This window comes from Neltuma alba, unplaced genomic scaffold (genome assembly GCF_004799145.2).
Source record: "Neltuma alba isolate B1F8T4 unplaced genomic scaffold, ASM479914v2 tig00010620_pilon, whole genome shotgun sequence".
In the NCBI taxonomy this organism is placed as follows: domain Eukaryota; kingdom Viridiplantae; phylum Streptophyta; class Magnoliopsida; order Fabales; family Fabaceae; genus Neltuma; species Neltuma alba.
The window spans coordinates 111506-135914 of NW_021635476.1; the positions used below are offsets into that span (position 1 = coordinate 111506).

Here is a 24409-nt window from a genome sequence, read left to right on the forward strand (position 1 = left end):
TTGATTAAAATTTTAAAAATTTATTCCTGTCCCTATAAATTATTTTTAGAAAAAGCTACCAAAAACAAATTTTTGACGAAAAGAAAACGTTGGCAAAAAAAAAATTTCTAACGGATTTGCGACGGAAATTCCGTCGCAAATCTGTAGTACTTGATAGATTTGCGACGGAATTTCCGTCGCAAATCCGTGGTACATGACAGATTTGCGACGGAAAATTCCGTTGCAAATCTATAAAATTTCTGACGCAAAGTAGCGACGCAATATTCCGTCGCAAAGTTTACGACGAAAATTCAGTTGCAAAGTTTGCGACGAAAATTCAGTCGCAAAGTTTGCGACGGAATTTCCGTCACAAATCCGTCGGAAAGTTTGCGATGGAAATTCCGTCGCAAATCCGTCACAGAGTTGGAATGCACTATCCCGATATTTGCGACAAAATATCATATTTTTACAACGGAATTTTCCGTCGCTAATCAGCGACGGAATTTTCCGTCGCAAATTCCGTGGCTAAATTTGCGACGGAATCTCATAATCCGTCACAAATTAATTAGCGACAGAAGTTTTAGCGACGAAATTATTTCCGTCGCAAATTCCGTCGCTAATTGGTTTGCAACGGAATTTCGTTGCTGATTTCCGTCACAAAACGTTTTAGCGACGGAATTTCCGTCGCTAATTGTCTGTTTTTTTGTAGTATTATAAAAACTCTATATAGTTACTGTTTAGTATCTTTGGATGTTGAACAAGTATTTTAGGTTATTAAATTGAGTTTAGAAACTTTAAACGAAGTGGAGCTAGTGTCGATACGACATAGTCCTTAAATATAGTAACTAGCATAATATTTTTGATCAAGATGACCGATTACTAAGCAAAGTAACTGTATGGGTTGAGATAAGGAAGGAAACTCTCCAAAGAGAATAGTTTAAATAAGAAAAATTATCCAGGATGACCAACTATTACGTAAGGATAGAGATTAAAGAAGATTTGGGATTTAAAGAGAGTTATTTAATTTGTGAATTATATTTGGATCAAATATTGATCTACCCTTACCAATATGATATGTTTTTATATCTACTCAAGCCCACCAAGAAACAAAAAGAAAAGAGGACAGTAAGGTTTGATTTGGAGGGAGGCGGACTAGTTAGTAGTTTCTTCCTACCTGTATGATTGCTGCATGTCTATTTATGCCATATTGCTATTCAAAAGCATGAGAACATGTAATCCTTAATTCATTGCATGAGTTAATAGATGTGATCACCTGCAGCTGAAAGATAGGAGGCCTCATGAGCCATTACAAGCGCGACCTTATGTGCCATTACAAGCGCAGCCTTGTGAGCCATTATTTATACAACCTTAAGAGCTATTGTATGTCCGACCTTATGCGCCATTGATTGTGCATTCAGCTAATCAATCTGACTACGTGTCATTGTACTTAAATGCTTTTTATGCATAGCTTACAAGGTTATGTTCCATATGGCTTGTTTTGCATGCTCTATGTAATCTACATATGTGATTGATAATTTACTACTATGGGAATTCTCCAGAATCTTACCCTCTTTCCATGATATACAGCAAAGGCGCATGGCATTAAGGGAAAGGAAGTTGTATAAGAAGAAAGTGGGCTGGTTGAAGAGCAGAGATGGCTGTTATATTCTGTAAATATGTAGCAAAATATCTTGATAAGTTAATATTTATTTTATTATATATATGTTATATGGGCAAGTAACTTTACTTGCTTTATGAAAATATTATTTTGTATCCTTTATAAGGAGGAGAGCACTACGAGGTGCAAGTATGTGCTGTCAACCAAGAATGTTGCTATATTTTTAATATAATATTATGAGATTGTACAGTATGAAATCATTTTAGGTGATAATAGATTAAGTCGAAAGTAGGGTTGATTGTGGATCACTCTTCAATTATTCTAAAGGTTTCAAATGTTTGATCGACGGATTCCAATGTTGAAGGAAAAAAATTCTTGTCATTTTCCAGGTAGGAAACCTGACATTAATGATTCACAGACGTTAAAATAATCCTATTAGTATATATAAAAGTAAGATGTTACAATGTACTTTTCAAAATAAAAAATCTAATGTAACTCATGCAAAACACTTGCTAAAAAGCAATGAATGGAATGAAAGTGAAGGTTCAAAGGGCTGAACAAAGGTTAAATGAAATAGATTGTGTTTAGGTAAAGGGTTTAGAAATGAATGCCCCTATCATCTTCACAAATCTAGGTATTAATGTAGCTTTGAAAAAGAATCTAGACAAGTTTTAGAAGTTAACCAAAACTAGGTGAAAATCACACAAGATGAGAAAGAATACATGGCTAAAAAATCCTTCCATCAATGCTTTCTCCAAAATGTTTCCTCCTTAAAGGTCAAGCTATGAAACAAGGTTAATAACACTGCACCAAAAGCATTCTACTATGCCGACCAACTAAGAACAAAGATCACTCAAATCAAATGCAATCAAACTCAGCTGTGCAATATTCACAAGCATTGTGCAAAAGGATTTTAAAGGAAATTCCTAAGGATTACAAAAGTCAAAAGTCAGCAACAGAGAAAACAGCAACTCGCCTATTCAACAGTGCAGAACACTGAGGTGAATAAAAATAGGAGGACATAGAAATCAGCAGCAAAATTCCCAAGCAAGAATCACTCTTAAATCATACGATGCAATTCAAAAATCAACCAATAAGACAAAGAAGAGGGTAATTATAGCAGCAATACCTAGGAAACAGGAGCAAATCAAAAGGCAAAGTTTTTTTTGAAGGAAAAAAAATCAGCTCAACAACTCAACAACAATCCCTCCCCCACACTTGATCAATACATTGTCCTCAATGTAAGAAAAACAATATTATCTTAACATAAACTCTCAGGCGAAGTGGAAGTTGTGAAGTCCGATTTGAAATCAAAGCACAACACATCACTATCACAAAGAAGAGAGAAAGGAGAGATAGGATAAGATAATGTGAAATGAAAACGAACAAGTATAAATCAAGTGATCAAAAGAGATGGCAGAATCAAGAGGAAACAAAACAAACAACTACTAAATAGAAATAAACAGTTATAACTACTGGAGAAGTTCTCTCCCCCACACTTACTCCTAACTATCTTAGCAAACAGATATCACTAGCAATACAACAAAAAGTAAAAGAGTAGGGTGGAAGGGAACAACCGTGTAATCAGGGGGGTTGTTGGTTCTCGCGATAGTGCTTTAGTAGACGGCCGTTGACTTGTGACGTTATACCGGTTTCCTCATCTACAAGCTCTACCGTGCCAAAGGGATATACTTTAGTAACTCTAAACGGACCTTCCCACTTGGTAACAAACTTCCCAGGCATCAGCTTTAATCGGGCTTTAAACTTTAGAACCTTATCACCTTCATGAAACTACTTCCTCAGAATCTGTTTGTCATGAATTATTTTTAGCTTGTCTTTGTAGATTCTGGCATTGTCATAGGACTCAAGTCTCATCTCTTCATGTTCTTGGAGTTGCATCTTCTGATTGATAAGTGAAGATTCGATATATGCATCACATGCCTTGATTGCTTGATAAGATTTGTGCTCAATCTCCATAGGTAGATGGCTAGTCTTGCCATAGAGCAACCAGAAGGGAGACATGCCTATAGGGGTCTTAGAGGCAGTCCTGTAGGCCCAAAGAGCTTCTTCAAGCCTTTCACTCCAGTCCTTACGAGATGATTTTACGATCTTCTGAAGTATTTGCTTCACTTCCCAGTTAGAGACTTCAACTAACCCATTCGTTTGAGGGTGATAACGGGTGGCAAGCTTGTGATTGACTCCATGTTTAGCCAATAGAGACTTGATGGTCCTGTTGCAGAAGTGTGTTCCTTGGTCACTGATTATTGCTCTTAGAATGCCATACCTACAAAAGATATGAGAACGTGAAAACTTGGCAATAGTAAAAGGATCATCTTTCCTAGTTGGCATTACCTCTACCCATTGAGACACATAATCTACGACAAGTAATATATATGAAAACCCAAAAGACGAAGGGAAGGGACCCATAAAGTCCATGCCCCACACAACAAAGATTTCACAAAAATGCATAGGTCTTAGAGGCATCTCATGCTTCCTACCCAAACTCCTAAACTCCTAAACCTCTGATACTTATCACAAGACTTGCAAAAAGAATAAGCATCTTTAAATAGAGAAGGCCAATAAAAACCACACTCTAAAACCCTCCTAGTAGTCCTATTAGCATTAAAGTGCCCCCATAAGATAAAGAATGTGCAAAGGTAAGAATAGAGTGGATCTCATTGTTAGGAACATAGAGTCTGATGATCTGGTCATTGCATTGCTTCTATAGGATTGGAGCATCCCAGATATAGTATCTTGCCTCCTTCTTTAGCTTATCAATATGAAATTTAGACATAGAAGGAGGTACAAGGTCAGTGACAAGATAATTAACTATATTAGAGTACTAAGGCTCATGAATAGCCAAGGCCAAAAGTGTAGAACCAGGAAATGAGTCAATAACAAGATCAGAAGAATTAACTCCCTATGTGCCTTTAGGTAACCGGTTAAGGTGGTCAGCTACATGATTCTCTGCTTCAGCTCTATCTCTAATCTCGATATCAAACTCCTGTAGCAGCAAAGCCCATCTCAGCAGTCTAGGTTTAGACTGAGGCTTCTTAAATAGGTACCAAGCTGCTGCATGATCTATAAAAACTACCACTTAAGAGTTTATCAAATACTGTCTAAACTTATCCAAAGCAAAAATAATATCAAACAGTTCCTTCTCTGTAGTGGTCTAATTGACTTGAGTAGAATCAAGCATCTTGGAGACATATGCTGTGACTCTAGACTGTTTCTCCTCCTTCTGTCCAAGCATGGCACCTACTGTAAAGTTAGAAGCATCACAAGATAATTCAAGTTGTAAATTCTAGTTAGGTGTAGTGAGAATAGGAGGTGAAACAAGCATAGATTTCAAAGTGTCAAAAGTATGTCTACACTTGTCATCAAATTTAAATTCAGCATCCTTTTTTAACAAGGTAGAAAGAGGCAATGCAACTTTACTAAAATTCTGAAATTCACCCGATATTGCTTTTGGTGTAATTTTAGTGGTTTTATGTTTGATCTCTTTCTTTTTGTAGTTAATAGAGATTGCCCAATCATGGAGCTTGTTATGAAGGATGATTGATAAATTTTGCTGATAAATGTGTGTTTTAAAGGAAGTAATGCAATTACTAGGCGATTTCTAACCTTTTCTCTGTTAAAGGCATCATGAGGGTTGATGGAAAACCTCTCAAATAGATTTTTGATGTTTTTGAAGCATTCTTAAGTTGCTACAGTGGTCGGTTGTTAATGAGAATTGGTTTTTGAGCTAAATTTTGGCATAGTTTTATCACTTGTACTGATGCAAGTTGATTCCATAATTAATAATAGTGTTTTATCTGGTTTAAATGTGTTTGTGATGGTGTTGGATTAAATGTTGTATGATTGTTGTTGTTTCAGAGTTAATTTGAAGTAACTTTGGCTTAAATATAAGGCTTTTGGTTTGTTTAAAGTGTGAGCATACATGGACACTCATCTCTGTGTGATTCAGTTTGGTTGGTGTCATCTGATGCAAACCAGAGAGAATTTTCATTGTAGCCAGAGAAATTCCATAGGCAAATTCATTGCAGCTAATGAAAATTTGGCTGTAGCCAGATTAGGAGGCCAAAAGGAATTGGCTGCAGCCAACCCTTTAAAAAAATTTTAATAAAAAAATATATTTAATAGTTATAAAATATTTTGTGTTTTTCCTTTGTCCTCCATATTTTTCCTTTGACTTTGTTGTAATTTCGGTTACTTCCAAATGAATCTAGTGTTTTTTTTTTCTTATCAGTAATTTTTTAATTTCAAATTTGTCTCCCTCTTTTGTAATATCCTTATCACGTTTGAACCCTAAGGTTGCGTTTAGTAGGAAGCATTGAAAATGAGGGATTGGGATTGGGATTGCAATTGAGAAAATCTATTAAAAGAGTGTTTAGTATAAGAGATTGCTTATCATATAGGATTAGCCAAACCCATGTATGTGGGATTAGAGAATCCCATGGGAGGAAGTGGTATTCCCCAATCCCACCTCTATGAGTTTGCTTAATCCCATATAATAAACAATCTCTTATACTAAATACTATTTTAATGATTTTTTTCAATTGCAATCCCAATCCCAATCCCTCATTTTCAATGCTTCGTGCCAAACAGACCTAAGTTCCTACTTCATAATGTCAACTCCTCCGGTTTCAGCCGTCCCTGCCCCTCTCCTCTCTCAGTGACCATCTCTTTGTTCCCAACCATCATCAGTGTTGTCCTTCTCCTCCACCTTCATGCTCGGCGCCTTCTCGCTCGCCTCACATCTCCTCTTTTCTTCCTCTTCATTCGGATTCTCACACTCCTCTTCTTTCCTCTAATCTGTTTTATTTACGTTGCTATGGCTCCTTCATCGCACCATCTACATCAACGCTGACTACAACAAGGAGTGACTTGTGAAGCTGATTGCGTCAAGTAATAAACTTTGTCTCATCTCACCTCTATTTTTGTTCGTGCGTTGTGTGTTCATGATTCCAATGTGATTTCAACATTCCTCTGTTATTTCTTTTCTGTTCTTTTTCGAGTAGAGCTACTGTAAGGTATGTAAGCTTCTATTCATTTTTACTTTTGCTGCTCTTTTTGTTGTTGTTAGAACTAAATCTTTTGGGTTTTATCCTGTTCTGCTCTGTTTAGATATATATATATATATATGCTTGCTCAGGAGTGTGTTGTTAAAATAGGACTAAATAGGGAATTGTATTTTAGTTATGTAGCTTAGTAACATTTTGATTTGGATGTTGTGGAGCAGACTTGTACTCGTGGTTGAGTTTTAAAAAAAAATATTTCGCAGGTTTGGAATAAGATTAGGAAATCTCAATACAAGATTGTTCCAAGTGTGAGTTTTTAACAAGGATGGAATTTTGGGATTACAGTCACTATTTGTATTGTGAAAATCAATGTTGCTGTTTGAAGATAATGATTTTGCTACTAAATTGTTCTTTCAATAAGTCATTTTGTTTGTCATAGTGAATCATTATGTTACCCAAAGAAATTGACTTTTCTACTAGTGCTCTTTGAGAAGAAATGTTAAATTTTGATTGATTGATTTACTATGATCTCTAATTTGAATGATTGTTGTGAAGAAACTGGAACTCAAAATCAAAGATTAGGCTTGAACAAAGGAATTACTAAGTTGATTATTGAAGTTTTAGTAGAGACTAAGTTTTGGGGGATCTCTTTCCTTTCAATTAATTAGGATGCTCATAGTTTAGGTTTCGCCTCTTCGTTAAGCTATGTGTGTATTAGGCACTTCCCTTGTGATTAATTGTTCTGCTTGATTGTAGTGGGTTGTTGTAATCTTTTTTCTTTGCAGAGATAATGACTATCAAACAAAATGCAACAAAGTCTGCAAAGCAACCTACTAAACAAGACATCTCTAAGGCTTGAGAGAAAATTGCTAAAAGACCTCTTTTACAAGAAAAAGAATTCCCTGATGCTATGCATTATGTCTTCCCTAGCATCGTGACGGATACTTATCACTTGTATTGCCTGATTAGTCCAAAAAGTGCTGAGAATCTCCAAGTTGTGCACAAGTTCTATCTTCAAGCATATTTGAAGGACTCATGGAAGTTGACTATCTGTAAGGTGGGAGTTGATTTTACTCGCCGTGCCTTTAGAAATTACTTGTAGCTGCCCTATGTTAAAAGTTGTCACTATCAATAATATCAACAGCATGAGGCAGAAATTCTTGAAGATGAGATTGCTCAATACTTAGATATGGAAGGACAAGTTTCTTGGAAAATCCCATATAGGAACCAAAAATACTTGGATAAAGCGCGCCTCACTATTGAAGCACGCATTTGTCTACACTTTCTAAAGGACTACATCTAGCCATCTTCCAATCGGAGCTAAGTAACTAGAGATCAAGCTTTGCTTATGTATCTGTTCTTGAAGGAAGAGTCATTGGACATAGGGCTATTAATGTATGAATCTTTAAGAACCCACTCCGTTGATCATAGTTATGATCTCATGCTTCTACTTATAATAGTTGCTTACTACAAAGAACAAGGAGTGCCTGATTTGGACAATGATGTTTCATTCCAACCTTTGCCACCTTTCAACTACAGAAATATTAAGTGAAAAAGGGATGAAACAAACCAACAACCGCTTCCACTACAAAGTCATAACCCACAAGTAACACTTGAAATTGTTGAGCTAGGATCTCATCCTTAACCCACCATGCAGGACGTCTTTACATTGTTATTATCAATGAACGAGAGGATATTAAGGATTGAGACCATTTGTGCTAAGCATTTTTAGAGTGAGGGGCAAGCCCCAAATGAAGACGGAGCCAATACTGATGTTGGCATTGATACAGCAGATGAACATGCAGCTGTTAATCACAGGGACTAGGTTGTCTCTATTTCTTTTGTTGCTTTTGCTATCTTTTTAATAATCTTGCTACCTCGTATTTTTTGCCTTTTCTGCTTTAAATCTTTTTGGACATATTCTGCAATGTTTTACTTGCTAACTGTCGTAATTAATGGACGCTCTGCTTATCTTTTGCTGACTATTGCTAATGGATTTGGATAGCTTTGATTATAGTTGAATCTTTTGTGAACATTTAGCATCTTTTTGTGGATGGTACAGCTAGTGTTCATTTTGTGACTTGTGCATATGACTATTGTATATAGGTGTCATTGTTTTTTTTTTTTGTGTGCTTCTCACGCACTTGTTGTGTCCATTGCATGAGAGAAGATCTTCAGTTTCCCTCATGACAGTGAGGACACTGTCCATTTTAAGTTTGGGGGTGAAGGTACATTGAAAATTTTTGATCAAATTGATACTCTTTTGCTAATGTGACATGGATTCCAATGAAACTTTGAACTTTTTCTCGCTGTCATATTTTGAAAGTTAGTAGATTGACTAAGTATCCTCTGAATTGAATGTATGATCCAGTGATAGAAAGGTTGCTCAGATTATATGGTTGACAAGAAATTTTGGCTAACATTTCGGAATCGTAGATCTACCCTTTAAAGCTTGTTTTCTATCAATCTTCAAAATAAAACTTGTTGCACATTGGCGTTGGGAATGATTTGAATACTTTTGTTGAGAAATTTTGTGGCAATTTGGTGTGTATGATCTATCTCAATTGAAGGACTTTAGAACTTAGCTGGGAATCTCTTGAAGTAATTTAATGATTTTGCACAACTTTAGAAAATGATTTGGGCATTTGTTTAAAATACATTTGAGCCTTTCAAGCCTACCTGTGATATTATTGCCCCTTGATCCCCTATTTGAGCCTTTAATTGAAAAATCATGTTAATTCTTTTTGGAACCTACAACTGATCCTAGCCTTTACAACATGAAAAACCATGAACCACCTTGATCTTGAGATAATTGACATGTTATTGGTTGGTAGTGAGGCACGATTGTTAGAGGTGGTATGTGATTGTAAAATTGGGTGTGGGAATGTATATGATGCATGGTGTTTGTACTCTTAAGTCAAGTCAAGTTTATTTTTTCTTATAAAAAAGAAACAAAAAAAAAGAGAAAAAATGTTTAAAAAAAGTTATATTCCAATAAGATTTGGAGTACAAAGAATTCAGTTTGATGAGTTTGGGGAATGGTTGGCATTTTGAAAGAAAATTTTGTGTGGTAAAGGAAAAGTGAAAGGTACATGAAGTCATTTATCTCAAGATATTTGAATTGTCTCCTTTGCCATTTTTTCATTTAGCTTAACCCGTGGCCATATTACAAGCTTACAAAGTCCTATTAATTTTAGAATTGTGTGAAGTTATTCTTTTGTGTAGAGAGAGGAAAATGCTAGGCATATAAAGTCTTGATCTTGAGGTTGTGTTATACATATCGAAGTGTTGTAGCTGATCTCGACAGTTGTAGGAAAGTTGTATTCTGACTCTTCACACACATACACATTTTGAAAATTGATAGAAGGCCTGTTTTTACATTGTGGGTCTTGTATTTTTCTGTATTTCACTATGTTCTTGTTGAGTATATCTTGTTGAGCAACTATGAGGTAATCTTCATGCATGCTAAGTAAGTAGATAATTGATCAATCTAGTTATTTTACCGTATGGTTTACTCGAGGACGAGTAAAAGTTAAAGTTTGGGGGTGTGTTAACCTTGTGAAAATCCATGCTATTTCAGGACATTTTCTCTTAGTTGTCTTACTTTTTGGTGAATTAATGAATATTTGAAAGCATTTATGAATGGAAAATGTGCATAGTTAATACTTGGGCTAAATTATTGATTTATAGTTAATTGTTAATATATTGCCCCTAGTTCATCAACTTGGCTTTCATAGTTGTTTTGTTTTGTTAGGTAGTTGAAGCTTGCTAATGGAGCTAATTGAAGCAAATTAATTAAACAAAGAAAAGATCCAAAATAGTGAGCTTCTCGCCTCAACCAACAGGAACTTTTGGCTGTAGCCAACAGAAGAAACAGAGAGGAATTGGCCACAGCCAAGAAAAGCTTTGGCTGCAGCTAACAGGAAATTACTGGTGCTATGCATTTTAAGGACAGCACACATCCTAGGTCGAGGGACGCAATAAAAAAGAAAGAAAGGACTGAAAAGGGAGATCCGGACCTTAAGGGAATTGGAGTGCTAGGGTTTTGGGAGATTGAAGAACTTGGAGCAAGGAATTAAGCTTTAGAAGAGATTTGGAGCTCCTTCTTCTTGGTTTTCTTGCAATTCTTCCCTTTCCTTTCTTGTCATCTGTTATGGCTGTAATTTTTCTTTATAGTTGTGACTTGTGGTTGATTATGAGTAGTTGAACACTTCATTCTAGGATTATTTTGAACCCTTGTATGGATTAACTCATGATTACTACTCATATTTTGTGATGAATGATAAATATATGTGTTTATTTTACTCGTTTCTTAATGCTTCTAAATGCTTGATCACCATTTGGTTGTTTTGTTCATTTGATTGACACTTGAGAATGTTAGGTTAAGTGTAGAACTTGGTTTGCAAGAATTTAAAATTTACTTGTTGAATGGATAGTTTTCTTGGTAAGATAGAGATATACTTACCAACCTTGCATAGTCACTTTGGGATTGCAGCTTAAAAAATTGGGTTTTATTAATTGTAACAAGAGATTGAGCAATTAATGGGATTAAACACTTGTGCTTGACTTGAGAAAGCTTTTACAAGTACTCTTTGAATCCTAGACTAACACATATTTTTATTAAGAGCAATTATAAGAGAAGATAACTCAAAGGTTATGAAATACAAGGGGAATGAATAATCCTAGGCGCTTTTATCCCTTGAAGTTTAAGAATCAATTACTTTCATTGCTTTCGAGTTTTAAAATTTTTTTTCAAAATTCACTTTTCCCTGAAATTGGTTAGCTCAACTTAATTAAATTCACTTAGCCTTTTGTTTGGTTTTGATTTTTGCACAAATCTCTATGGGAACGATTTTTTCTCATCACTCTATTATTTGTCACGACCTGTGCACTTACAGTGCGAACAATCTTGAAGAAGGTCACCACAGTGAGCTTAACTTTTTTTCCCCCGCTTTTGTGTATGTTACTTCAGGTTTAGGACGTCCTTCATACGCTGGAGCTTCATGTTTTCATTGATTCTTTGGGAGCTTTTGTAAAGGCAAAATCTCTATCAATTACTTGAGCAAATTAAAGAGCCTTTCCCAAGGAATTGCTTCGATATACTTTGATGATCTGCTCATATATTTAAGCTTCACAGAATCTAATTCTCCATAGGCAAAAAAGAAAAAGGATATTGAGTTTAGATTGTTTGACCCATAAGCTGCAATAGGTTTCTGCTAGGACGATATGCACTTTAGCTCTGTTTCTTTTTTATTAGACCTTTAGTTTAATTTGCTGCTTAATAATACTTTTTTATTCTTCTTATCTTTTAACCTTTGCTTTCTTGTGTTTCTGCCTTGAGTCTACTTTAGGCAATCAAACTATATTTTCCCCCTCACAAGTTAATTACAACCTTTTTAAAAAGTTTGTACCTCTCTTTTCTGTTTTTTTAATAATTTTTTCATAAACACTTGATACTCGTATTACATGTAATTGCTAAACTAAACGTAGTATGAATGCACTTTCTTTTAATCAGATTTGAATCCTAGGGCTTATTTAAGAGAATTTGTTAGAAAATTATTTAATGTGGTTTGGACATGTGCAAAAAAGAGGTCACTGATAGAGCTGGTTAAGAGGATGGATAAGACAATATCAAGTCTTTTGCTTAACAACTTAGCTACTAATTTCGTTGCTAATAGAGCATAATATCGTGGTGCAATCTATAATAACCAAGTCTACTTATAAAATAAGACTTCTTCTTGTTGTTAGATCCTCTCACTATATAGTAAACAAAAGTGTAGTAGGAAAAAGAGTTAGAAATAATTGGTGAAATTAGTGTATAAGACTGTTTTTATTTATTCTAAATGTTTTTATCTTTTGTACAATATTATAAGTAATAAATTATTTAATTCAGAGATAATAAAATTAGAATTTGATAGGGCCATTGTTTAAGAAATCACAATTCTTGTCATGTATAAAACGAAAACAATAAACACTTTATAAGTTAAAACTAATGTTTTATCAGTTCCGTTTTTTGCATTTGTAAAGATAAACAAAGAGAAGTACAAAATTAAATTAAGATATTACAACAGATCTCTCACGAAATCAACTTCAATTATAATTTACCTGATTGTTTCACTCATACAAGAAATTTATACACTAAACCAAAATACCCTCAAAGTTCAGCTTGTTGTGCTATCGATTTTTACTTTTCAAAATACCCTCATAAATCTTTCTCAAGAGAATTACTTTTCCTTGCATCGTACGTAATTATAGATCAAGAGTCATCAAGAGGAGGAAGCAATGAATAGAAATCACCATTTTACCACATATTCCACAATTTGTTGAAGAAAACATTATTACAAGCAATATAAAATACTACAATTAATCCCTTTTTTAAAAAAAAAAATACAACTTCTATCTTATCCCTATTTATGGAAAAAAAAAACATTTGTCAGATATCTCAAATTTTTTGTTAGTTTCCTATTTTATTCTTATTTATTACTTATTTTAATACTCAATATATGTTTATTATCTCATTTCTCATAACACCATTCTTTTTATTTTAGTAATTTCCTTATTCTTTTCCTTAAGCTTATAATTTTTATATCTGTATAGTCTTTAACCAATTTCGACTAATTTTTTATCCATGTAATTTGGTTAAATATTTCCTAGAAAAAGGATTGTATAAAAGATTAAAAAAAATACAATATAATATAATGACATAAAAAATTGTAAAATATGAAATTAAAAAACAACAAAAAAAACCAGTCGAAATAAACGACATCAACAAATTATTCATGAACATAAACTGAAAATGGCTTTCCAGAGTAACCACAAAAGTATTTCAAATATCTTTGTTCAAAAAATTCATTCTTTGCAACGTAATAAAAATATTTACTTTCCAAAAAAAAAGAAAGAAAGAGTACTTGTAGCTTATAGAGGGACATATCAAAGGTAAAGACTATACATAGTAAGTGGAACCTCAACAATTGAACATCAGAAAAACAGTCGTTGCATAACCTCTCATCAAAAGTCAAAACTCCTATTCGCTTGGAAGATCACAAGGTATTCTCATTCAGCAGTGAATTATTTTCCTTATTTTGTTCACTTTCCTTTAACTTTGCTTATAGCTTGTCAGATTTCAAATGCAAGATTAATTAATTCGTCAATTATTAGCCTTTCAACCATTTTTAAATTCAACTTATAGAACTTTTATGAAATTAAAAATCAGTCCTTAAAACGAAATTTATTACGGCTTAACTTTTAAATTTTATGTAAGCATATCCTTCATTACTAATTTGTTTAATTACCTTTCTGTGGTACAAAAAAAAGAAACTGTTTATTCTCTAGCCCTTTGCTTCTAACTACTATTATCAAACTTATGAGTTGACTCCCAAAATTCATCATTTTTATATTTATAACTTACAAAATCGTGTTAATTGACACTCTAACTCATATTAGCCATAAATTCAGTTAAGAGAATTAAACATGTATTGAATAGAACCCAATTTACAAACTATGTAGAAAGCCCAATCCAAAGAAAAATAAGAAATCATAAATATTTATGTTGAGTATAATAAATGATGAATATTGATGGATCACATGCCTTTGACGAATTCCAATGTTCATTAAGCAATTAGAAAATTTTAAATTTTATCCATGCCTTGAACATCAAATAATGTAAGCCACAGCACGCACCTTCTTTACTATTAAATCATTCATTATTTTTGGTGACATAAGCAGTAAAATATTGCAGGGTAGGTATATTTATGTTGGATTTAAATGTATGACCCCCATAGAATTATGCGAAGGTGCCACTAGTTTTATCGCTCGTCCTGGCACACAGTGTTCCCCAACATTCTAATTATTTATGGATTCCTTTATACCCTTGACTACTAATACATACAAGACCTAAGCCTTCTTCAACGAGTGTGGCGTGGAGTGCTGAGCAGAGCAAATAAACTTTTTTCCCCCTTCTTTAGAGTTTAGATGGCAGAAGCAATTCATACTGAGATCAACTGGGAGCCGATGCCTAATGGCATGAATCAACAAGACTTGGCCTCTGAGACTGCTCAACAAATGGTAGAGCTGAAGCGACTACATCTTTCATCTCAGCCTTCAGATTTATCTTTCAATTACTTGCAAGAACAAGAACACGTACGCATGCTTTTTTCAATTTCTTTCATTTCCTTATGCTTACAATTGTTAAGGTTGGTTGTCACACCCCAAAAATTTAGGAGTGACCAGCATAGAATATGAGAAAACTCATTCCTAAAGCCTTAAAACATATGAATAAACACTTGCCATAATAATTAGAATACCATTCATATAGAATAAATCTCTTGTAATCAAAATATAAGGCCATTAGTAGAACTTCGCAAATAACTCGCAGGCACAACACAAAATAAGGAGCTCCTCTCAACATCAATACGAACATATATTCATATACTTAGATTATGTGAAGGATCTAAAACCCATAAATAAACAATAACATAAATGTAACTTAGTTTTACATCAATTAGCAGTTGTTTTAAGCTTTGATCAGTAATGAGAACTTTTTCCCCCCTATTCAGTTGAAGATGCAAGGTTAGCAGTGCTATCCAAGGACAAAATAAATTTTACTCATGAATAGCCCTCTGTTAATAAGAAAAAGATAAAACAAATCTTAAAATAATAACTTGTACAAATACAACAAGATAACTGACGGATTCATGATTTCTTTTTTTAAAAAATATTAAAACATGAAATATATATAATTATAAAACATTTTTAATATGGAAAATTTACAAGGCACTTTAACAACATTTGTGATATTTTTCAATGGAAGACTTCAATGGAACGAACAAGCGTGGATACACAATTCACGAGAGTAAGTAAACAACAAGCGTGGCTAAAACCATGAGTACAAGCATAGCTAAAGCTATGAAACAAGTGTGGGAACAATGCCCACAAGTATCAAGCAAGCTCGATATTAACCATGGCGCACCAATACAAGCGCAGCTGAAGCCACGAATACAAGTGCTGCCGAAGCCACGAATAACAAGCGCAGGAACAATGCCCACGAATGACAAGTGTAGCCAAAACCACGAATAACAAGCAAGCTCGATATTACCATAGCACACCAAGAGCTAACGGTACTACTATTAACAACCAGCATTCTATATTCAGTCCTCACAAAAATCATTTTCAAGCATGCATGGGCCCAATTTATCATCAGTAAATAAGAATCTTTTCTATCATTTAACACATGTAAAAAGAATATTTCATAACAAAAGACGCCAGCATGAAAGTTCATAAAATCTCAAATATTTTCCTCAAATTTGATCAATGAACAAAAATCACCTTTTCGAGTAATAATAACCCAAGCAAGAGCATTTCAAGATGGAAAAAAAAAAGAAATTTACAACATGGAACAAATGAAAACGAATAATGGCACAAATGAAATGAGGTTGTTATGATGAAACAATACTCGAAAAATAGGGGGTAACTAAATACAATAAAACAAATAAGAAAATATCATTCATAACAACCTATTTATGGGATGCTATTCACACTTTCATTATACTTCAAGATAATCCTTATTCTTTACTCTTACAATCGTGAACAATAATATGCCGCACAACCCATTTAGTACAATGATTTGGGCAGCCAAGATACACCATCTTAATCCTCAATTTGCAACAATTTCATATAGTAAGATAACTTGAATCTTAACCCCCTTTTTTTGTTTTTTTACAAATACTGAAGTTACAAATTCGAATAACGATTGCGTTTTATCACCCTTAAATATTAGCTAAGTAACCGAATGCCATGAGTTCGAAATATAACATCTACTTTTCCTTTCGGCAAAGCATTTTGTCAGCCATGAGTGTCCCACCATCCCCTTCATGAGCTTAAACTTTAATTAAGTTCCTTTCGCCCTTCTATAGCATAAGCCTAAGCTTTCTAGCAAATTTTAGTAGCCTCCCAATCCAATTCTTCTCTTGAACATTTAACAAACACTTCAAGTGCATTCTACAATTCAACTCCTAACCCTCGGACAATCTTAAATTTAAACCAATTCAATTCATACATTCCTTTATCAACCAAAACGCTCTATTATTATAGAGAATACTTGCCTCTGGTTCAATTTGGTGCACACTCTTCACCGTTATACCTCACAATAAATCATTTCTATCCATCATACAATTCGTCAAACACCTTGGGTGCACGCATTCAATACAAAATTAAATGAAAATCAGGCACCATAAATCATCAATCACGCAAATCTCAACTAACCCATCAACATCACAAAATTTTCTGCCTCAATTCGTTAACCAGACCTAACTTGCAACGATGAGAAATCATAATTTGAAAAGAAACCAAAACATGCAAAGGATATTTACCTACTTCAATCGGACACCCCCACCACCATCTTCCATTAAACCGTATTTCCAATTCCTCGTGGTCCCAATTTCTTGCTTAAACTACGCGGATAGCATGCACCACCATGAGATACAAAACAGAAAATGAAGGAGACGAGTTGATGATGCAGAAAGGAGGAAGAGGCAGCAATCAAGGGAGATGAAAGATGAGTGAAAGAAAGGCGAGGAGGACAGAGCAACAGATGGCAACCTTGTTGGTAGATCGCCAGTGAATTTTTGCATCGTGCAGCCCCCTGGTTCCAGAAAATTTTCTGCCCCTTCCCTCTTCCCGTTTCTCATCCCCTGCAAGCTAAAACCAAAGCCAGTAAAATAACAATAACAACATCCTCCAAGCAGGGCGCAAAGTGACGCCACTTTCCTTCAAATTGGGCCCGAAATGGGCTCTTATCACTCTTTTATCTCGGACTATATTTTGGGATCCTCCTTTACCAAATTGGAAATAAATTCCAAAATTAATTGTTTGGGAAATTCCTAATCAAGAAAATTGTCATATTTCTTCTTCTTTTTTTTTTTAAAGCCTCCCTTCATATAATATTTCTTCTTACATTTATTGGATTCAATATGGCCCCATATAATTTCACTTTGTTTTGGATAATAATAATAATAATAATCTTTTCTAAGCCCAAAAATTAATTTGAACTTAGAACTTCCATTTCTTGGAAGTAACTACTCCCGTTAATTCACTCAATCCTCAAAATAATTATTTCCCACATTTTATAATTATTAAGGCCTTTAAATAATTTAAATTATGTAATTTTGGTTAACAAAAAAAACTCAAATATAGGCTCCTCTTATTGTTGGACTACAATAATTAAAAAAAAATTACTAACCAACATTTCATACATCTACATCAGGGCTATGACATTCTTGAAAGAAAATTTTTTATGACAAAAAATAGAGAGTACACATGGTTAGTTATCTCAAGATATTTGAATTCCTTCTTTCCATTCTTTTGATGAGCCTAATGAGTACCATAAGCCACGTTACAAGCTTACAAAGTCCTATTGATTTTGGAATTATGTGGAATGATATTTTAGTAAGTGAGAGAGGAAAAGGGGGGCATATGAAGCTTGATATTGAGGTGGTTTCATTATATATTGGAATGTTATTAATTAATTAAGATATTAACGAATTAATTGAGCTAAGTACCTATTTGGAGACTTGAGCGAGCACTTATAAGTAATTTAGTATCTTTGGTGGCATAATCTATAATTAAGAAACAAATACAATGGGGATTTAATTGAGTACTTTTGAAATATAGGGGGATAAATAATTCTATGTCCCTTTGAATCATTGGAATTGAAGAATCACTTTTTCTTTTTATTAATTTTTAATTTTATAAATAGTTTGCTTTCACTTTTGATATTTGTATTATTCAAATTAAGTGAAAGTGTGATAATCAATACTTGAGGGTTTTGAAACCAAATCCTTATGGGAACGATACCTTACTCATCACTTTATTACTTGTCACGACCTGTGCACTAACCAATGAATAGAAATTTCAAATGATTAGAATATATTCTGGCAAAGATTAAAGTTTGTAAAAGAGGATTATGAGGGGCTATGGGAGAATATATGCATGTGGGAGTATGCTTTAAATCTGGAAAAGGCTTCCAGATCAAGTGCAAGGTTATGTGAATTATCGGAGATATAAATATACATGTGTATAGGCATGTGTTGTTATAAAAACTCAATACATAGTTACTGTTTAGTATCTCTGGATGTTGAACAAGTATTTTAGGTTATTGAATTAAGTTTAGAAACTTCAAATGAAGTGGAGCCGGTGTCGACATGACATAGTCCTTAAATATAGTAACTAACATAATATTTTTGATCAAGATGACTGGTTACTAAGAAAAGTAACTGTATGGATTGAGATAAGGAAGAAAACCCTCCAAAGAGAATAGTTTAAATAAGAAAAATTATCCAGGATGACCAATTATTACGTAAGAGTAGAGGTTAAAGAAGATTTGAGATTTAAAGAGAGTTATTTAATTTGTGAATTATAGTTGGATCAAATATTGATATACCCTTACCAATATGATAGGTTTTTACATCTGCTCAAGCCCACCAAGAAGCAGAAAGAAAGGAGGATGGTAAGGTTTGATTTGGAGGGAGGCGGACCAAGTAGTAGTTCTTTCCTACCTTACACTTGTGTATGATTGCTGTATGTCTGTTTGTGCCATATTGTTATTCCAAAGCATGAGAACATGTAATCCTTAATTCCTTGCATGCTTTATTAGCCGTGATCACATGTAGCTAAAAGATATAGGGCCTTATGAGCCATTATTTGTGCAGCATTATGTGCCATTACAAGTAAGGCCTTTAAGCCATTATTTATGTGGCCCATAACCTTGCAAGCTATGCATAAAAAGCATTTAAGTGCAATGACACATAGTTAGATTGATTAGCTGAATACGCAATCAATGGCACATAAGGCCGGACATACAATGGCTGGTATTTCCATATGGCTTGTTTTGCATGCTTTATGTAATATGCATATGTGTTTGATGGAAATTACTACTACGAGGATTCTCCAGAATCTCACCCCTTCCATGATATATAGCAAAGGCGCACAACGTTAAGGGAAAGGAAGTTGTATAAGAAGAAGGAGGGCTGGTTGAAAAGCAGACGTGGTTGTTATATTTTGTAAATATGTAGCAAAATATCTTGATAAGTTAATATTTATTTTATTTTATATGTTATATGGGCAAGTAATTCTACTTGCTTTATGGAAATATTATTTTGTATCCTCTATAAGGAGGAGAGTATTACCGGGTGCACGTATGTGTTGTCAACCAAGAATGTTGCTATATTTTTAATATAATATTATGATATTGTATAGTATGAAATCATTTTAGGTAATAATAGATTAAGTTGAAAGCTAGATTGATTGTGGATCACTCTTCAATTATTCTAAAGGTTTGAAATGTTTGATCAACGGATTCCAATGTCAAAGAAAAAAATTTTTCCCTATCTTTTCCTAGGTCAGAAACATGGTGTTAGTGATTCACAAGCATTAAAATGATCCTATTAGTATATATAAAAGTAAGGCGTTATAATAACAATTTCCCTTTTCTCTCACTATATGATACTTTAATTAAGAGTACTGCTTACATAAGGCGTTAAATTAAGAATAAAAAAAGTAATGTTTATAACAATTTCCCTTTTCTCTCACTATATGATACTTTAATTAAGAGTACTGCTTACATAAGGCATATTAATCTTTATATATTCCTTTAAAACCTTTAATATGCTTCGCGCTAGATTTTGCTTTGTTTTTCGTTTGCTTTTTTATTATCCCTTTTTTAAACTTTATTTGCTTACGTTTCTACTTTCAGTTTACGCCTAACGATTGAAGTGCTTGAGACCCATTTCATTCATTCATACACATTCTATTTTTTTCCTATACCACTAATAATAAACTACTTATGCAAGCATTTAGGCCTGAGTTTAATGCGCGTTAATATTTAACGACAATAACTAAGTTAAAAATGACTAAATTTCGCTGAAATATCACCTTATTAATTTCACTTTTCACGTTGGAAGAAGTAATATTCTTGGGAAAGAATATTTTGAAGGTATTTTGAACATTCTTTTTTCAAGAATATAATATCACTTCCTTAAGTAGTGCTTGTAAAGTCATATTTTTTTTAAAAAAAAAAAAACAGAAACTCAAAACAAAACAAAGGAAATGCTAGCTTGTATGGGGATGAACTTCTCATGATATATAGCTTGTTTGACGCTAACATTGGTGGTTCCGGTGTGTGAATCTCGTTTCTTGACTAAGTGTAGATGGCAGAAGCAATACATACTGAGATGAATCAAACGGACTTGGACTCTGATGAAAGTGCTCAACAAATGCTGGAGCTTACAGATTTATCCTCCACTTGCTTGCAACAACAATACGTATGCATCCTTTACCACTATTTGTCCATTTGTGAAGCCTTTTCTTATTTTCTTGAGCTTCTTTTTGCTTCCAGAGTATCTAAGGTCGCTTCTGTTTAATTCCTCAATTATTAGACTTTTTTAACCTTATTTTATTTCGCCTTTCAAAGATACACACTTGTCAGATTGCCAGTCTGCATCCTGTGCTTTTTATTCGTGATAGCTTTTCTTAACTTCTTTACATCTCCCTTAATTTGCTCGTGTTTAATACCCTGTTGAATTTTGTGCACCCTCTTCTTCAGCCTTATCTGGTTTTAGTCATAAACAAGTTATTGGAATACAAATCAGTTATTATATATCAAGAACACAATTTAGATAGCAGAAGCTCTTTGTCACCTTTTTTTAAATTATTATTTTACTCATACAAATTAAAGTGGAACTAAATTGACGACTGTTTAAGACAATCATCAAATGACCAGTGCCAGTTTTGGTTGTTTACACTCTTCTTCGATCATCCTTTATTCACCTTTACATTTTTAATTCCTTGAGTGATGCATGGTCAAGATATCTTAAGTTCTTTCATTTGATCCTCACTTCTCCTTTTCTTTGGACAACTTTCAATGATATGCCCTATGAATTCCATGTAAACCAAGTGTCAATATGCATGACAGTAATGAATATGAATGTTATTATGCCATGCATATGGAAATTCTTATAATATTTTAATAACCGACTCTATTTAGTGGGATAAAACTTGTAATTGTTATCATATGTCTTTTGAACATATAACTGAGATATATATATATATATATATAAAGAGTTTAAAGAGCAATACTTTAATAGGAAAAAATGATTTGATAAAATATAAAGTAAGTTTTATGCAATCAATCAATTTTTCCAATATATATAATATAGAACAAGATGTGTAAAAGCCCTTTAAAGCACTTGTTTCATGGTTGTACTTAGCTGCAAATATATATATATATATATATATATGAAAACAGCAGAACTTAGTTATAATTAACTTCGCTAACACTAGTATAAACCAAAACTTATATTAAATAAAATGCTATAGACTATTATGTCCAACAAATAGAACAGAGGATTTGCGATATTGAGGCAAAGGTTAGAATTGAAAATGAATTTTGAAACCAGATTTCAAAATGAAATAATGATCAGTTCATTATAAAAAAAGCCGTGAAATGATTAAGGCTTGACAGTTATTAATTAAAAAAAAACTGTCAAATTTTGTCTTCAATTATAACTGTCAATTAATAAAAAATTTCAAAATTAAAAAAAAACCTATTTGATGGTTATTTATTTAACCATAATCTATATTTTGTCAACAAATGTGACAATCAAATTAGTACCTGTCAATTAAATACTCCTTCACCATCTGCCTCAACTTACACCACCCTTTTCTATTCAATCGATGAGTTTTAAGCGTCAAGAAAGCTCATTTCTGTAGTAAATTGTTTTCTTTTTTTCTTTCTTCTCCGGAATAGGGGACTCGTGTGTGTGTTTGTGTGTGTAAAATGCTTATCTAGCTTTCTTAGTTGCTTCCTAAATCAAATTTGATAGGTGGAAGATGAGGTGACTATAGATGTGAAGGAAATGATTCAAGATTATGGAGATGGTCTCTTGTTACCAGAGTGTTGTATCTATAGGGTACCCATTTTGATACGTAATCTAAAAGAAGAGGCTTACACTCCAAAAGTTGTTTCAATTGGCCCCTTTCATTATAACAATGAGAGGCTGCAAGAAATGGAAAGGCATAAACAAATATTGTTCAAAAGATTTACTCAAAGAGCTATGTCATGCTTAGACGATTTGGTTCGCTGTGTAAAACACTTAGAGCCAAAAGTCCGTGCTTCTTATTCACAGGCCATTAACCTTACTGAGCAAGAACTTGTGAAACTGACTTTAACAGATGCCGGCTTCATCATTCAACTCTTCATGATGTTCCATGAGGTGGAGGCCTTCCGCAAAGATGCTAAATTGTCACAGCCATGGTTGGCAGATTCTATACTTTATGATTTGATGCTACTTGAGAATCAACTTCCATTCTTTGTTATTGAAGAGTTGTTCAACAAAGCTTTTCCTCATGACCGTCGTGATGGCCTCCCTTCATTTCTTAAGCTGGCATATGGGTATTTTGGGTATTATAACATTCAAAAATTAGAGCCCAATCCTGATATTAAGATAAGACATTTTACAGATCTTCTTAGATTGTTTTACTTACAAGGAAAAATATCTCCACGGGAGCCATTCACTTCAGAGGCTAGAAGCCGCATTCTTTTATACAGTGCGAATGCATTGCAAAAAGCTGGCATAAAGTTGAAGGCTAATATGAGCAAATGCTTGTTAGACTTGAAATTTTCAGGACATATTCTTGAAATTCCGCAAATTTTGGTGGATGATGAAACTGAGGTTTTGTTTCGTAATATGATAGCACTGGAACAGTGTCATTATCCTTATGATTCTTACATTACTGACTACGCTCATGTATTGGATCGTCTAATAGACACATATAAAGATGCGGATCTCCTCGTTCACAAGAAAATAGTCAACAACCATTTAGGTGATGCCAATAATGTTGCTTTACTATTTAATGGTCTTTGGGAAAATATCACTCAACTGAATTTCAATTCCGAATACCTTGATATCTGCCAAAGGTTGAATGGATATTGTGAAGATCATTGGCACAAAATGAAGGCAACTCTAAGACGTGATTATTGCAACACTCCTTGGCGTACTGTGGCCTCCATTGCTGGAATCATCCTCCTTGTTCTCACCATTGTTCAAACCATATTCTCAGTCCTCCAAGCTGTATTGAAGAAGTAGATTTAAAGCTTATTGTATGTTTAATTTGAGTGTTCTATCATCCAAACAATGTTCATTGCGTAATTTTTTATTAAGTCCATCGATGGCCTCCACGGTATCTAAATAATATGAGAAATCTCAAGCGTGTGTGTGTGGGGTATGTGTAGCCTTATAATTATAAACGTTGTTCAAGCAATATTTTCTATCTTCCTAGCGTCATTGTCGAAGTAGATTTAAAGCTTGTACAATAGAAATTAAAATATACTCTCTAGTCATGTTAATAATGAAAGATGGATATATAATTTTTAAATGAGTGACAAGTAGGACTTTAACTATTGTGTGCGCACTCGCGTTTGCTACTGAAAAGGTATAATACGATACTACATCGCGTGGAGTTTGATATCAGTGGTATTATTTATGATCTATGAATAGTGAGTTTGCTATGAATTTTATATTATAATTTTTGATATACTACCTCTAATCCTTAATATAAAAACTAATTTAATATTTAATTCGGTCCTAAATATAATACCCCAATCTACTTTGTCTCTCATATTCATCTTTTTTTTTTATATGATAGTCTTCGTAGTAGTTACACATGTTAGAGATTTCATCAAATAGTAGTTCTAACATACATGATTAGTAAGGATATTCTAGGAAAAACAATATCTATT

The 24409-nt window shown here is 33.6% G+C and overlaps 1 protein-coding gene and 1 long non-coding RNA gene across 4 annotated transcripts; one reads left to right on the top strand and one right to left on the bottom strand.

The window, feature by feature from the left end:
• Positions 1–14207: 14207 nt before the first annotated feature.
• Positions 14208–17302, bottom strand: LOC114757714 (uncharacterized). 3 transcript variants are annotated; one of them, XR_003741600.1, is made up of 2 exons: positions 16990–17302; positions 14208–15737 (listed from the first exon to the last, which is right to left on the bottom strand). It is a non-coding gene; the product is annotated as an uncharacterized LOC114757714 (long non-coding RNA). The 3 variants fall into 3 exon arrangements; XR_003741599.1 differs by having other exon boundaries at positions 16986–17302; XR_003741598.1 differs by having other exon boundaries at positions 14208–15740; positions 16986–17302.
• Positions 17303–20819: 3517 nt separating this feature from the next.
• On the top strand, positions 20820–23756 carry LOC114757712 (UPF0481 protein At3g47200-like). Its single transcript, XM_028946785.1, has 2 exons — positions 20820–20933; positions 22494–23756. The coding sequence occupies exons 1-2, from the start codon at positions 20820–20822 to the stop codon at positions 23754–23756; spliced, it is 1377 nt and encodes a 458-aa protein (XP_028802618.1).
• The last annotated feature ends 653 nt before the right edge of the window (positions 23757–24409 follow it).